We start from the raw sequence: 16917 nt of genomic DNA on the forward strand, positions 1-16917 counted from the left end.
ATTGCAGATGGTGATTGCAGCCATGAAATTAAAAGACACTTACTCCTTGGAAGGAAAGTTATAACCAACCTAGATAGCATATTAAAAAGCAGAGACATTACTTTGCCAACCAAGGTCTGTCTGGTCAAGGCTATGGTTCTTCCAGTGGTCATGTATGGATGTGAGAGTTGGACTGTGAAGAACAGCACAGAAAAATTGATGCTTTTGAACTGTGGTGTTGGAGAAGACTCTTGAGAGTCCCTTGGACTGCAAGGAGATCCAACCAGTCCATCCTGAAGGAGATCAGTCCTGGGTGTTCATTGGAGGGACTGATGCTGAAGCTGAAACTCCAATACTTTGGCTACCTCATGCGAAGAGTTGACTCACTGGAAAAGACCCTGATGCTGGGAGGGATTGGGGGCAGGAGGAGAAGGGGACGACAGAGGATGAGATGGTTGGATGGCATCACCAACTCGATGGACATGGGTCTGAGTAAACTCCAGGAGTTGGTGATGGACAGGGAGGCCTGGCATGCTGTGATTCATGGGGTCGCAGAGTCGGACACGACTGAGCGACTTGAACTGAACTGAACTGAACTGAACAGCTAAAAATGCTAAGCATCTTTTCATCCACTTATTGTTTATATTCATGTTTTTTTGGAGGAGTATCTATTCAGATTCTTTGTCTGTTTTTTAATTTGGTTATATCCTTTTATTAGTGAGTTGTAAAAGTTCCTTATATATTCTAGATACAAGGTCCCACAGATAAAATTATTTGCAAATATTTTTCCCACTCTACAGGCTGTCTTCTCACTTTCTTGTTGGCATCCTTGAGACACACAAGTTTCAAATTTGTGTGTCAAAGTTTCAAAGTCCAATTTATCTACTTTATTCAAGATCACAAAGATTTACACCTAGGTTTTTTTTTTTTCCATTTATTATTATTAGTTGGAGGCTAATTACTTTACAATATTGTAGTGGGTTTTGTCATACACCTAGGTTTTATTCTAAGAGTTTCATTGTTTAACTCTTGCATGTAGCTCTTTGATCCATTTTAAGCTAATTTTTGTATATAGTATGAGGTAGTGAGTCAAATTTTGTTCTTCTGCATGTGGACATCCAGTTATCTAGCACAGTGGATGTCTCCCCTCACCATTCAGGAGAGGGTTATATTTAAAGTTTCAGAATTGTGTATAACCAGTAAATTATTCATATTTAGAAAATACATAGAACTCCCAAAAATCATTTGGGGAAAGACAAACAACCCCACATAAAACTGAACAAATGGCATGAAAATGCATTTCATAGCAGGGGCAGAAGTGAATGGCTTATAAACATGTAAAAAGATGCCCAATTACATTAGTAATCAGGAAAATGCAAGAAGAAACCACATGAGACACCATTTGATATTCTGCAAATTTTTAAAATCTGACAATAGCAAGTTATAGTGATGCACTACAATTCTTATAAATTATTGGTGGGTGGGAATGTAAATTGAAAATCTACTTGACATCACCTAGTAAAGTTAAAGATGCATATACTTTATGACTAGGCTATTCTATTTTCTGTTTATAATAAACTCTTAGGCATATGCATTAGAAACTTATTATGCATCTAATAACATGACAACAAGAATGTTCACATTGGCATTACTTATATAGAAAAAACAATTCCATCAATAGGAGAATGCATTAACACACTGTAGTAAATTTGTATAATACATATAGTACTATTTATATATAATTCACACTCATGTATTAATAAAAGAAAGTAATATATTGTTTAGTAATATATAAGTAGGTAGTAAAATCTTGGTAAAAGCAAGACAAAAGATTAATATTAAACACAGGGCTCTTCAGCACTCAGCCTTTTTAATGAAACAACTCTCACATCTGTACGTGACTACTGGAAAAATCATAGCTTTAATTATACAAACCTTTGTCAACAACAAAAATAAATAAATAAATAAATAAACACAGGGCAATAATTACATGGTGGGAGGAGGGAACTAGGATAAGCAAGAGGCTTCAACATTATGGGTGCTACTACACTTCTTAAGCTAGGTGTTACCACCTAGCTTGTAATATCACAAGCTTGGGACACACCTTGTGAAATTTTTATACTGTTACTATTTAGATTCTATATATATATATTCTATATTCATACTTTTTATGTTTGAAATATTTTGTGAAATTTCAAAATGTCTTGAATTTAAAAGCCTCTGCATGAAGTGTGAACTCCCCAGTTCACCCCAGTTGCAGACCTCGTCTTATCATCTTATCAGGGTCTCCTCTGGAACCCAGCCCTGAAACAATTAGAGTTGGGCACATGTCACCCTCCATGGCACTGTCATCTCTGTCCCAAGCGCTATGGCTACATCTCTACCAGAACTATCCATGGCTCCTAATTTTCTCCATTAGTTCTTTTTCATGGCTTTTCCACCATCTTAGAACACTGTTCACCTTTCTAGATCTGACCTCTGTTTTATTTAATAAAAATTTCCATTTGTCTTTATTTTTAGTACAATTCCAAAACGAAGACTTACTAGGATAAAATTAAGTATACGAACCTCCAACAAATATTTGTTTAAAATCATTAGGTCTAAAGATCTAAAACAACTCAGATCCTAGGTTTTGGAACTGGCTATATGGGAAGAGAAAAAGAGAAGAGTGTGTTAGCCAGTTAAAACACAAATCCCAACAGACAGAGGAACTTTGCTCTACATAAAATCAACAAACATGATCTGGCTATGTGAAGTAAAAGTCACTTAGTCATGTCCGACTCTTTGCAGCTCCATAGACTATGCACAGTCCATGGAATTCTCCAGGCCAGAATACTGGAGTGGGTAGCCTTTCCCTTCTCTAGGGGATCTTCCCAACCCAGGGATCAAACCCAGGTCTCCCGCATTGCAGGCAGATTCTTTACCAACTGAGCCACAAGGGACACCTGATCAGGCTATAGTCATAGTAAAATTTCTGAAGAGAAAAAAGTACCCTTTTGGTAAACAAAACAAGGTCTTATTTAAATAAAAGCTCTAGTAATATACATTTTCATATGTACTTATTTAACATGCATCCTCTGTTTAGAAATAATAAAGTTGAGTAAACTATGTGCAAAGGAGAAATCCATGATATACTTATATGCTGGTAAACTACTAAGCTGCAAAACTCTTAAGAAAAAACCACAGAGTAAGTGTTTAACCATTAGATATCCTAACCATATGAACAGTGAGAGAGTAAGATACTGGTTTTGATAAGGAAAAGCAAAAGGTCATTTCCTCAATACAAACCTATTAATGTGTTACTTTCCACCACAGCAGCAGACTTATCTCCATCTCCACATGCAACCCGCTGAGTTTTTAAGTAAGCAGACAGCGATGACGGCAAAGCATTCTGCCAGATTAAGAAGTTCAGTAGGTAGGAAGCTGTTACACAGTCATATGGTTTTGTGCTGGTGCTAAGCTCCAGAGCTGCTTGGAATAAGCCTTGCAGTTTCACTGAATCCTAGGATAAAGCAGAGACTCAGTCACTGTCACTGAAACATTTCTTTAATTTGAAGGAAAAACACATATTTAAAGACAGAGCTTGCCACACAACTGTAACTCAATATGAACATTAATTCCCTGAAGATAGGCTGATGTTTTTATTAATTAAATGATTATTAATCAGTTTTAGAGATCTTCCCTGGTGGCTCAGATGGTAAAGCGTCTGCCTACAATGCAAGAGACCCGGGTTCAATCCCTAGGTCGGGAAGATCTCCTGGAGAAGGAAATGGCAACCCACTCCAGTATTCTTGCCTGGAAAATCCCATGGATGGAGGAGCCTGGTAGGCTACAGTCCATGGGGTCACAAAGAGTCAGACACAACTGAGCAACTTCACTTTAATCAGTTCTAGTGATGAAGGTCTTGAAAGTAATTTCAGTTGGGAAAATCAAAAAGAAAAACCTTGGGCAAAAGTATACTTTTTCCTGTAGAAATTCTGCTATGACCATAACCAGATTATCCTCATTATTTCTGTATAGCCCAAAGTTCTTTTACATGACAAGGTTTATTTTACTGGGCGTCAACCTCCCACCCTTCTCCCCAGCTGATTCCTATAGAGCTAGTTAAATGGGAAAAAATACACATACACATGAAGGCTGAGTGCCAAAGAATTGATATCTTCAAATTGTAGTGCTAGAGAAGACTCTTAAGAATCCCTTGGGCTGCAGGGAGATCAAACCAGTCAATCCTAAAGAAAATCAACTTTAAATATTTATTGGAAGGACTGATGCTGAGCTGAAGCTCCAATACTTTGAACACCTGATAGGAAGAGCCAACTCACTGGAAAAAACCCTGAGGCTGGGAAAGATTGAGGGCAGGAGAAGGAGGGCGGGGCGGGTGACAGAGGATGAGATGCTTGGATGGCATCACCGACTAAATGGACATGAGTTTAAGCAAACTCTGGGAGATAGAGAAAGACAGGAAAGCTTGGCAGGCTGCAGTTCACGGGTCGTAAAGAGTCAGATACAACTTAGCGACTAAACAACAACAATGAAAATACAAACTCATCAGGCTGTTCCTGGCAAAGCTCCACGTATATGTGCGAAAAGTAAAGTGATAAGATCAACCTCAGAAATTCTGCATCAGCTCCCACAGCTGTATCTCATCTAAATATCCACTCACACAGCCTGTCCTCAAGCAGACAGAACAAAGGGCGGTTCACTGTAATCACACATGGAAGTGCACGGGCTGAGGACAGAAGACATGGATCCTAGTCCAGCTCCACGGTTAACAAGTTGTCTGTTTCACCACTCAGGGTCTTGTTGCTCAATAATATTCAATCGACAATCTCATAACTGTTTAATATAAGGGAAAAAATCATTATAAATGTAATTTTGAATTTGATCATAGATACATAATATTTAATAATGTCTTTGAATATCAGGTAATAGATTCAAATATAGCTTACTTTTACTTAAATTCTTTGCTGTTTCATGCTTAATTTTTTATGACCTAAAAACCTGAAAGACACTGGTCAAAAGCTCAAATCTAAACAAACAGTAGAAAGAAATCAATCAAGCATCTAAATCCATTTTTGTAACTGACAACAAGCCCCTAAACTGCCTAACTAGCCAATTAGTAAGAAACAAAATAAATAGCCTTTGGAATTTAAAACAGCACCTTTGTTCTTTCATTTCAGGACAGTCAAAACACAACGAAAAGACCTTGGATATGTAGCTCCAAAAGAAAGAAGGGCAAGAGACTAGGTGAGGAGTAAAGTCATATATTTGAAAGATATGCCATCAAAATATGAATATACAGGTCCTGAGAGAGATTAGGCCAGCACTCAAACAATGTTTTCAAGTTAACTATATTAAAAAGTTAATTATATACTACATAGGTTCTACTCAAAGACTTTGAAAATATAATGCATAATTAATATTTTAAAGTCTCAAATGCCTATTCCTAGGACCAGTTTACTAATATACAAGCCAGACCAAATATATAACCACTAGAATCCTAGAGCAAGCTATATGTGCTAAGTTTTCTGAATTCTATAGTTTGTGTCTCTATACCATGCACATATTTTTCAAAATAGTTACACAACTCATGTGAGAACCAGGTATTTCACATAGGTACCATAATATATATCTTTCCCCACTCCAGTGAAGTTGCTCAGTCGTGTCCAACTCTGCGATCCCATGGACTGTAGTCTGCCAGGGTCCTCCATCCATGGAATTTTCCAGGCAAGAATACTAGAGTGGGTTGCCATTTCCTTCTCCAGGGGATCTTCCTGACCCAGGCATCAAACCCAGGTCTTCCACATTGCAGGCAGATGCTTTACCATCTGAGCTATCAGGGAAGTCCCCACTCCACTTCAGATACTCTCAAAATAGTCAAGAATGAGGCATAGTTATACGTATGACACAAAGCTACAGTGTGATGAAAGGTAAGAGGCAAGGGTTGGTAGAGGAGATAGAGAAAGAGAAAGCACCTTCTTTAAAAACTCATAAAGTACAAAAATGAGCAGCCTTGGCACTGAAGAAGTTTCTGCTCATCAAGGCCCCTGAAAGACCACCAGGATAGGCAGACACTAGAGAGCAACTCTAAACTTCAAGCCAAGTCAGAAGAGATGTCTGAGATTTTGCAATGTCCTCCAGAAGCAGTGGAAACACCTTGGACTCTCTTGGACATGCTCCTACAGAATCCCACTGCATCTACAAGAGCCTAATAGCTGGAGCCCAGACCATGGCTCAGCTGCTACCCCTGAAGGCGCCCACGGCCTCTATACAGCTCCCACAGGAGCCACAGGAAAGCTCGAGAGCCAGGCACCCCACAGCTACTGGTGACTTCACTGCCCCAGAATGGGTCTCAAGGGTAGAGTCAAACACCTGGGCTATGGGGTCCCCTGAAGACCCATTCCCAAGCTGTGCCTTCATTCCTGAGCCCATCTTTGATTTTCACCCCGAGGCAGGACGTGCAAAGCATGAGGAAAAGCGTGGGGGCTGGGGTAGAACGCCCAGCGAGAGAACTGTTGTTAACCTCAAGTACTCTGAGTTTCAGTCTCAGTTTAGCTATTGCTTGTTGGAACATCAGAAACATGTTCTCTACCTCACTTACACCCACTTCCCAGTCCACGAAGCAGAGAGATTATCTCAAAAAAAATCAAGTTACTGTAAGTGATGTGTTTTGATCGAATATTAACAGGTCCAGGGGAACTGGGTAGACCACAGTTTACTGAAATCTATCAATAATCTTGCAAACAATAAAACCTACTGCTTCCTATACCTCTCTTTTTATCAAAACAAGTTTTTAAAAAAGCAAAGCTCACTGATTTGGATTTCCTTTCTCTTACAACATTTCCTCCTGCCCCACTACTCATCCCTACCTTCGCCATCCCACCACCTGCAACTGGAGAGGTGGTAATGATAACTGAAACAGAAGATGCAAGAAGGCACAAGCAAAGACCCTGGACAATCCACAGGTTGCTTTATCTGCTGCTAAGACAGAAATTTTTCATGCATATATCACATTGACACTTACAGAAGAAAAGTCCAAATACCTGAAATTGTACAAATGTTTTTGGTAACTTCATTAGAAGATCAAACGCTAAAATTTTCACTTCTTCAAAAGTGCCAGTTAAACATTCCATTAGTGTTTGGAAACGACCAACATCAATATCATGACTCAGCTGATACACTGTTTGGACTCTACCTAAAAATTAAAAAAAAAAATTTTTTTAAGTGAACAGCAGGAAAAGGAAATCAACACTTTTAAGTTATTTAGCCAAATTTACAGAAAATTAGTATAAGAACTCACACCTTATACTTCACCCACAATAGCATAAAAAATATTTTCAGTAATTTTCAAAAATGATAAAATAATAAGTATTACAATTCTACACAGAAGACATATTTTTTAAATAACCATTTTTAAAAATTGAAGAATAGTTCATTTACAATGTTCTGCTAGTTTCAGGTGTCCATCAAAGTGATTGTTACATACATACTTGTTTTAGATTCTCTTCCATTCAGTTCAGTTCAGTTCAGTTCAGTTCAGTCACTCAGTCGTGTCCGACTCTTTGCGACCCCATGAATCGAAACCCGCTAGGCCTCCCTGTGCATCACCAACTCCCAGAGTTTATTCAACCTCATGCCCATTGAGTCGGTGATGCCATCCAGCCATCTCATCCTCTCTCATCCCCTTCTCCTCCTGCCCCCAATCCCTCCCAGCATCAGGGTCTTTTCCAAAGAGTCAACTCTTCGCATGAGGTGGCCAAAGTATTGGAGTTTCAGCTTCAGCATCAGTCCCTCCAATGAACACCCAGGACTGATCTCCTTCAGGATGGACTGGTTGGATCTCCTTGCAGTCCAAAGGACTCTCAAGAGTCTTCTCCAACACCACAGTTCAAAAGCATCAATTTTTTTGTGCTCAGCTTTCTTCACAGTCCAACTCTCACATCCATACATGACCGCTGGAAAAACCATAGTCTTGACCAGACAGACCTTTGTTGGCAAAGTAATGTCTCTGCTTTTTAATATGCTATCAAGGTTGGTCATAACTTTCCTTCCAAGGAGTAAGCGTCTTTTAACTTCATGGCTGCAGTCACCATCCACAGTGATCTTGGAGCCACAAACAATAAAGTCTGACACTGTTTCCACTGTCTCCCCATCTATTTCCCATGAAGTGATGGGACCAGATGCCATGATCTTAGTTTTCTGAATGTTGAGCTTTAAGTCAACTTTTTCACTCTCCTCTTTCACTCCTGGCTCACAGGGTAAAGAATCCGCCTGCAGTGCAGGAGACCTGGGTTCAGTCCCTGGGTTGGGAAGATCCCCTGGAGGAGGGCATGGCAACCCACTCCAGTATTCTTACCTGGGAAATCCCATGAACAGGGGAGCCTGGCAGACTATAGTCTGCATACTTCACTCGAATGACACTCTCTAGGTTCATCCAGGTCTCTTTTCCATTACAGGTTATTAAAAGATATGTGCTACATAGAAGGTCCTTGTTGGTTATCTACTTGATATATAGTAGTGTGTATATGTTAATCCCAAACTAGTAATTTACCTCCCCCCATCCTACTAGCCCCTTTGGTAACCATAAGTTTGTTTTCTATGCTATGAGTCTATTTCTGTTTTGTAAATAGATTCATTTGTATCATTTTTTAAGAATTCCATGTGTAAGTCATATCATACAGTTGTCTTTCTCTGCCTGACTTCACTTAATATGATAACGTCTACTTCCATCCATGCTGCCACAAATGACATTCTTTCTAATGGCTGAGTAGTATTCCACTGTGTGTGTGTGTGAGAGTGTGTGTGCATATACACATCACATCGTTTTTATTCATTCATTTGTTGATGGGCATTTAAGCTGTTTATCTTAACTACTGTAAACAGTGCTGCCGTGAACATGCATGTATCTCTTTGAATTAAAGTTTTCTTCTTTTCAGATATATGCCCAGGAGTGGGATTGCAGGATCATATGGTAACTCTGTTTTTAGTTTTTTAAGGAACTTCTTACTGTTCTCTGGGCTTCTCTGGTGGCTCAGCAGTAAACAATCTGCGTGCAATGCAGCAGTTAAAGTGAAGTGAAAGTTGCTCAGTCATGTCCGACTCTTTGCAGCCCCATGGACTAAAATAGGCCTAGAATTCTCTAGGCCAGGGTACTGGAATGGGTAGCCTTTCCCTTCTCCAGGGGATCTTCCCAACCCAGGGATCGAACCCAGGTCTCCCATACTGCAGGCAGATTCTTTACCATCTGAGCCACAAAGGAAGCCCAAGAATACTGGAGTGGGTAGCCTATCCCTTCTCCAGGGGATCTTCCCAACCCAGCAATCAAACATTGCAATCAAGCAATCCGCATTGCAGGCGGATTCTTTACCAAATGAGCTATGAGGGAAGCCCAGCAATGCAAGAGACCCGGGTTTAATCCCTGGGTCAGGAAAATCCTCTGGAGGAGGGCATGGCAACCCACTCTAGTATTCTTGCCTGGAGAATGCCAGGGACAGAGGAGCCTGGCGGGCTACAGTCCATGGGGTCACAAAGAGTCGGACAGGGCTGAGCGACTAAGCACAGCAACAGCATGCTGTTCTCCATGGTGGCTGCACCGATTTACAGTCCCACCAGGAACACAGGGGGTGCCTTTCTTCCGTACTCTCTCCAGCAGTCATTATCTGTAGACTTTTTCAATGATGGACATTCTGACTGGAGGGAGGTGATACTTCATTGTAGTTTTTGGGTTTTTTGGCTGCACCACATGCCATGAGCCTGTGGAATCTTAGTTCCCCAACCTGGGATCAAACCCAGGCCTGCTGCAGTGGAAGCGCAGAGTCCTAACTGCTGGACAGCCAGGGAATGCCCACTCATTATAGTTCTGATTCGCGTTTGTCTAGTAATTAGTGATACTGAGCAACTTTTCATGTCAGATGGCCATCTGTATGTCTCCTTTGAAGAAGTGTCTATGTAAGTCTTCTGTCCATTTTTTTTATTGAGTTTTTTTTTATATTAAGAGTATGAGCAAAAGATAAAAAAGTATCAGCTGTTTGTATATCTTGAAAATTAATCCTTTGTCTACAGCATTATTTGCAGATCTTTTCTCCCAGTCCAAAGGCTATCTTTTCATTTTGTTTATGATTTCCCTTGCTTTGCAAAAGTTTTCAAGTTTAATTAGGTCCCATTTGTTTGTTTTTATTTCCATTACTCAGGAGATGGAGCCATAAAATATTGCTGCAATTTATTTCGAAGAGTGTTCTGCCTCTGTTTTCCTCTAAAAGTTTTATAATATCCAGTCTTACATTTAGGTCTTTAATCCATTTTGAGTTGATTTTTGTATATGGCATTAGAGAATGTTCTAGTTTTATATGCTTACATATAGCTGTCCCAATTTTCCCAGCACCACTTATTAAAGAGAATGTCTTTTCTCCAACATATATTCTTGCTTCCTCTGTTGTAAATTAACTGCCTGTAAGTGCATGGGTTTACCTCTTTTCATTCTGCTCCACTGATCTATATGTCTGTTTTTGTGACAGTACCATATGGTTTTAATGATTAGCTTTGTAGTAGTCTGATGTCAGGGAGTGTTATTCTTCTTCCTTAAGATTGTTTTGGCTATTTGGGGTCTTACATGTTTTCATTCAAATTTAAAAATCTTTGTTCCAGTACTGTGAAAAATGCCACTGGTAATTTGACAGGGATTGCATTAAACCTGTAGGGTAGTATGGTCATTCCAACAATATTGATTCTTCCAATCCAAGAACATGGTATATCTTTCCATCAGTTTGTAACATCTTCAGTTTCTTTCATCATGTCTTATACAGTTTTCAGGGTACAGGTCTTTGGCTTATGTAGGTAGGTTTATTCCCAGGTATTTCACTCCTTTTGATGCAATGATATACAGGATTGTTTCTGTAGTTCCTCTTTCTGATATTTCATTATTAGTGTCTAGAAATGCAACAGATTTCTCTACATTAATTTTGTACCCAGGAGGTTTACCAAATTCATTGATGAGTTCTAACAGTTTTCAGGTAGCATCTTTAGGATTTTCTATGTATAACATCATGTCATCTGCAAATAGTGACAGTCTTAGTTCTTTTCCTTTTGGATTCCTTTTACTTCTATTTCTTTTTCTGACTGCCATGGCTAGGACTTCCAAAACTATGTTCAATAAAAGTGGTGAGAGCGGGCATCCTTCTCTTGTTTCTGATCTCAGAGGAAACGCTTTATGCATTTCACCACTGAGTATGATGTTAGCTGTGCATCCGTCATATGTGGCCTGTATTATGTTGAGATATGCTCCCTCTCTGCCTACTTTCTGAAGTGTTTTTATTGAAAGTCTTATCATAAAAACAAAAGGGGGAGAAAAGACCTACAAAAACAAATCCAAAACAATTAACAAAATGACAAAACGAACATACATACTGATAATTACCTTTATCTAAATGCTTCAACCAAAAGACATAAACTGGCTGGACACAAAAACAGAACCCATATATATGCTGCCTACAAGAGACTCGTACAGATCCAGAGACACATGAAGACTGAAAATGAGGGGATAGAAAAGGTATTCCATGCAAATGAAAATCAAAAGAAAGCCTGAGCAGCAATACTAGCATCAGACAAATAGACTTTAAAAGACAGACTGTTATAAAAGACAAAGAAGGACACTATATAATGATCAAAGGGTCAATTCAAGAAGGAGATTTAACAATTATAAATATACATGCACCCAATATAGGAGCACCTTGATATATAAGGCAAATGTTAACATAGAAGGAGAAACTGACAGTAACACAACAACAGTGGAAGACTTTAACATCCCACTTACACCAACAGCACACCATCCAGACAGAAAATCAGTAAGGAAACACAGGCCAGGCCTCAAATGATACATTGGACCAGGAGTTCTTAACTGATATTTAAAGAGCACTCTATCTAAAAGAAGCAGAATACACATTTTTTTCAAGTGCACATGGAACATTCTCCAGGATAAATCATATGCTGGACCATAAAGCAACCCTCGGTAAATTTAAGAAAACTGAAATTGTATCAAGCATCTTTTCTTACCACAACATTATGAGGCTAGAAATCAACTATTAGAAAAAAACTGCAAAATTCAAATACATGGAGGCTAAACAATATGATACTAAACAACCAACGGCTCACTCAGGAAATCAAAGAGAAAATCAAAAAAGTACCTAGGGACAAACGAAAGGAAATAGATATTTTTTTAAATTTGTTTAAACCTATTTTATTCTCTTTCAAAAAGTTATATATTATATAAAAGATAACTATGTTATTTTTCAACAACCAAGTACAAATAATTTAAGAATCTATCTTTTTAAAAAACCCTTCATAAGCCTTCTTATCCTAGAATCCAAAGTCCTAACATGCTTTAGGTGAACAGACACAGAATTATCAATATAATGACATATCTTAATAGCATTCCTGGGCATCAACAATAAAGAAGGAATCTTTTTGCCATTCAGGTAAAAAGTTCAATTCATCTACAAAATGAGAAAAAAATCAGGCTAGCTTCATTCTTTGCCACAGGCATGTGTAGTGACAGAAGATAGTGGAGCAATGCTAACCAAATCCTCAGGAAAACGAGGAGTAATGAAAATCTACATATCAAAATCCTATTCTAGTATCAAGTATACAACAATCTAAACATTTTTGAAGGTACAAGAAATTAAGAACTAATTTTCCCAAAAACTCTTCTCAAAGAAAAGATGAATTCTAGCCGACCAAGAAATAAGAAGAAAAACTACCACTAAAGAATGATGATGGTCACCAAATCCATTTAATTTTTAAGATTAAGATTAAACCTGTGGGGGGATTTCATAGTAGGATGTGAAGAGCATTCAACAAATTGAAGTGAAGTGAAATGAAAAGTCGCTCAGTTGTGTCAAACTCTGCGAATTCTCCTGGCCAGAATACTAGAGTGGGTAGCCTTTCCTTTCTCCAGAGGATCTTCCCAACCCAGGGATTGAACCCAGGTCTCCTGCATTGCAGGCAAATTCTTTACCAGCTGAACCACAAGGGAAGACCAGGGGTTAATTTAACAAATTAATCCCTCAAAATAATTGAAAATATTTCTATGCTTAATTAGAAGAATGATGAATATTGCTCAATAGAAATCAGCATGTGAGTTTACTTAATCTTAACTCACAAGTTAGTCCAAGCCTGTGAAATTCATAGGTCAAGCAAGTGAAAGTTTCTGTCACTTCAATCACACCTCTGCTCAAATCTGCCTCTTCTTTCCCAATTTAGACATCTCATTTCTTTTTTCTTGCCTAATTCCTCTGGCTAAAACTCCTGCTATAATGGTGAATAGCAGCAGTGAAAAGGGGTATGTGTGTCTTCTTCCTGAACATAGGGGAGGAGCTTTTGGTCTTTCACCGTTGAATACAGTGCTAGTTATGGGGTTTTCATAATGTCCTTTATCATGGTGAGGAAGTTGTCTTCTATTCCTAGTTTGCTGAGTGTTTATCTAAAGGGTGTGCAATTCTGTCAATGCTTCTTCTGCACTGAGATTATCATGAGTTTTTTTATTTTTCTTTGTTCTAATGTGGTATATTACATTTACTGTCTTATATTGAAACACCTTTGCATTTCAGGTGTATATATTCAGGTGCATAGTATATAATATTTTTAATATGCTCTTAGATTTGGTTTTCCAGCATTTTCTTTAGGCTTTTTGCATGTATATTCGTAAAAGATGCTGTAGTTTTCTTGTGGTATCACTGGTACCAGAGGATACTGACTTCATAGAATGAGTTAGGAAACTATTTCCCTTCTCTCCAATTTTTTTAAAGTTTGAGAAGGAATGGCATTAATTCTTCTTTAAATGCTTAGTAGAATACATCAATGAAGCCAGTCCTCTTTACTTTTAAGAGGCTTTTGACTCCATCTCTATTTTTTACAGGTCTGTGCAAATTGTCTACTTTTTGAGTTACCAATTTGTATGTTTCTAGAAACTTGTCTATTTCATATACGTTATCTAATTTATTAGAAATACAATATAACTTTGCAATATTGTCTTATAATCTTTATTTCTATAAGATCATAGAAATGTCTCTACTTTCATTTCTGATTTTAGTGATTTACATCTTTTTTAACTTAGTAAAATTAAAACTTTGTCACTTTTGTTGATCTTTATTAAAAACACCAACTTTTGGTTTCATTGATTCTCTGTATTGTTTTTCTATTCTCTATTTCATTTATCTCTGTTTTAATCTTTATTATCTCTTTCCTTCTGTAGATGTGAGTTAAGTATGCTCTTCTTTTTCTAATACCATGAGGTATAAAGTTAATTGATTTGAGATCTTTTTTTATTTCTTAATGTAGGCATTTACAGTTTATAAATCTCTCAATTACCACTGCTTTTGCTTCATCCTATTAGTTTTGCTAAGCTGTGTTTTTTCTTCCTCTGAGTATTTCTAATTTCCCTCATGATTTCTTCTTTGATTCATTGAGTGTTTAACAGCTCTGCTCAAATTGGAAGCCTTCTCTGACACCACTGTATGAAATAGCTATTATTCCCAACCTCCCAGATACTATTGCCCTGCCCTTCTCTTCTTGAAACATTTTTTTCCTACTACTTATCTCCATCTGAAATTCTATGTATTATTCATTGAATTACTGTCTGTCTACCTTCACTAAAGTCAAACGTCAAAAATGGGAAGAACTGTTTGGTACACTGCATATCCTTGGCACTAAATAAATATTTGTTGAACAAACCCTTTTAATCTAATTGTGGAATCCAATTTTTCACCACAAATACAGTGACATTTTATTTCAAATGAGAAGGGTGCATGTGACTTATTCTTCTTAAACTAGGACATACTTGAGGAAAGGCAAAAACCATTTTAACTAATATCAAATCATAATCATCTTTCTATAAAATGATACAAAAACCTACATTAATATTTTTGAGATAAAGATGAAGAATGAATTTACATTTCTCATCCTGTATTTTTTAGTCATGTTTCTTTTCTTTCTTTTTTGAAAATATTTATTTGGCTATGTTCGATATTTGTTGCAGTATGCAAGCTTAGTTGCCCTTGGGCATGTGGGATCTTAGTTTCCCAAATGGGGATCAAACCCTTGTCCTTTACATTGGAAGGTGAACTCTTAACCCCTGGACCAGCAGGGAAGCCCCCAGTCATGTTTCTTTGGCCTCCTTTAGAGTTAGTGGATACAGTATTGTTTGATCTATTGGCATTACCTCTTAGTTGTTTTAACACCATTACTATGCTATCAGTCACTGTCTTAACTATATGTGACTCATTCATTATGAAGATGACACAGGTTTTTCAATTTTAAAGTACATTTGAATATGTTAAACTATTCTCTCAATTGAAAAATTAGCAACATAAATTCAGCCTAGATATTTCCCATACAGTTCAGTCCAGTTCAGTCGCTCAGTCATGTCCGACTCTTTGCGACCCCATGAACCGCAGCACACCAGGCCTCCTTGTCCATCACAAACTCCTGGAGTTTACTCAAACTCATGCCCATCGAGTCGGTGATGCCATCCAGCCATCTCATCCTCTGTCGTCCCCTTCTCCTCCTGACCCCAATCCCTCCCAGCATCAGGGTCTTTTCCAATGAGTCAACTCCTCGCATGAGGTGGCCAAAGTAGTCGAGTTTCAGCTTCAGCACCAGTCCTTCCAATGAACACCTAGGACTGATCTCCTTTAGGATGGACTGATTGGATCTCCTTGCAGTCCAAAGGACTCTCAAGAGTCTTCTCCAACACCACAGTTCAAAAGCATCAATTTTTCTGTGCTCAGCTTTCTTCACAGTCCAACTCTCACATCCATACATGACTGCTGGAAAAACCATAGTCTCGACCAGATGGACCTTGGTTGGCAAAGTAATGTCTCTGCTTTTTAATATGCTATCAAGGTTGGTCATAACTTTCCTTCCAGGGAGTAAGCGTCTTTTAATTTCATGGCTGTAATCACCATCTGCAGTGATTTTGGACCCCAAAAAATTAAAGTCTGACACTGTTTCCACCATCTTCCCATTTATTTCCTATGAAGTGATGGGACCAGATGCCATGATCTTAGTTTTCTGAATGTTGAGCTTTAAGCCAACTTTTTCACTCTCCTCTTTCATCAAGAGGCTTTTTAGTTCCTCTTCACTTTCTGCCATAAGGGTGGTGTCATCTGCATATCTGAGGTTATTGATATTTCTCCTGGCAATCTTGATTCCAGCGTGTGCTTCTTCCAGTCCAGCGTTTCTCATGATGTACTCTGCATACAAGTTAAATAAGCAGGGTGACAATATACAGCCATGATGTACTCCTTTTCCTATTTGGAACCAGTCTGTTTTTCCATGTCCAGTTCTAACTGTTGCTTCCTGACCTGCACACAGGTTTCTCAAGAGCCAGGTCAGGTGGTCTGGTATTCCCATCTCGTTCAGAATTTTCCATGGTTTACTGTGATCCACACAGTCAAAGGCTTTGGCATAGTCAATAAAGCAGAAATAGATGTTTTTCTGGAACTCTCTTGCTTTTTCGATGATCCAGCAGATATTGGCAATTTGATCTCTGGTTCCTCTGCCTTTTCTAAAACCAGCTTGAACATCTGGAAGTTCTCAGTTCACGTATTCCTGAAGCCTGGCTTGGAGAATTTTGAACACTACTTTACTAGCGTGTGAGATGAGTGCAATTGTGTGGTAGTTTGAGCATTCTTTGGCATTGCCTTTCTTAGGAACTGGAATGAAAACAGACCTTTTCCAGTCCTGTGGCCACTGATGAGTTTTCCAAATTTGCTGACATATTGAGTGCAGCACTTTCACAGCATCATCTTTCAGGATTTGAAATAGCTCAACTGGAATTCCATCACATCCACTAGCTTTGTTCATAGTGATGCTTTCTAAGGCCCACTTGACTTCACATTCCAGGATGTCTGGCTCTAGGTGAGTGATCACACCACTGTGATTATC

General features: G+C 38.4%; 1 protein-coding gene across 6 annotated transcripts in view; it reads right to left on the minus strand.

Annotated features, from left to right (window-relative positions):
• The window catches only part of THADA (THADA armadillo repeat containing), a 330140-nt gene that overhangs the window by 281926 nt on the left and 31297 nt on the right, over positions 1-16917 (minus strand). For all 6 annotated transcript variants that reach the window (XM_020878085.2, XM_070477517.1, XM_020878083.2 and 3 more), the window contains exons 16-17: positions 7023-7174; positions 3268-3481 (exon numbers count right to left, since the gene is read on the minus strand). In XM_020878085.2, coding sequence (XP_020733744.2) covers positions 3268-3481; positions 7023-7174 — 366 coding nt within the window. The remainder of the gene's footprint in view (positions 1-3267; positions 3482-7022; positions 7175-16917) is intronic.

This window comes from Odocoileus virginianus, chromosome 2, assembly GCF_023699985.2.
Source record: "Odocoileus virginianus isolate 20LAN1187 ecotype Illinois chromosome 2, Ovbor_1.2, whole genome shotgun sequence".
Lineage (NCBI taxonomy): Eukaryota > Metazoa > Chordata > Mammalia > Artiodactyla > Cervidae > Odocoileus > Odocoileus virginianus.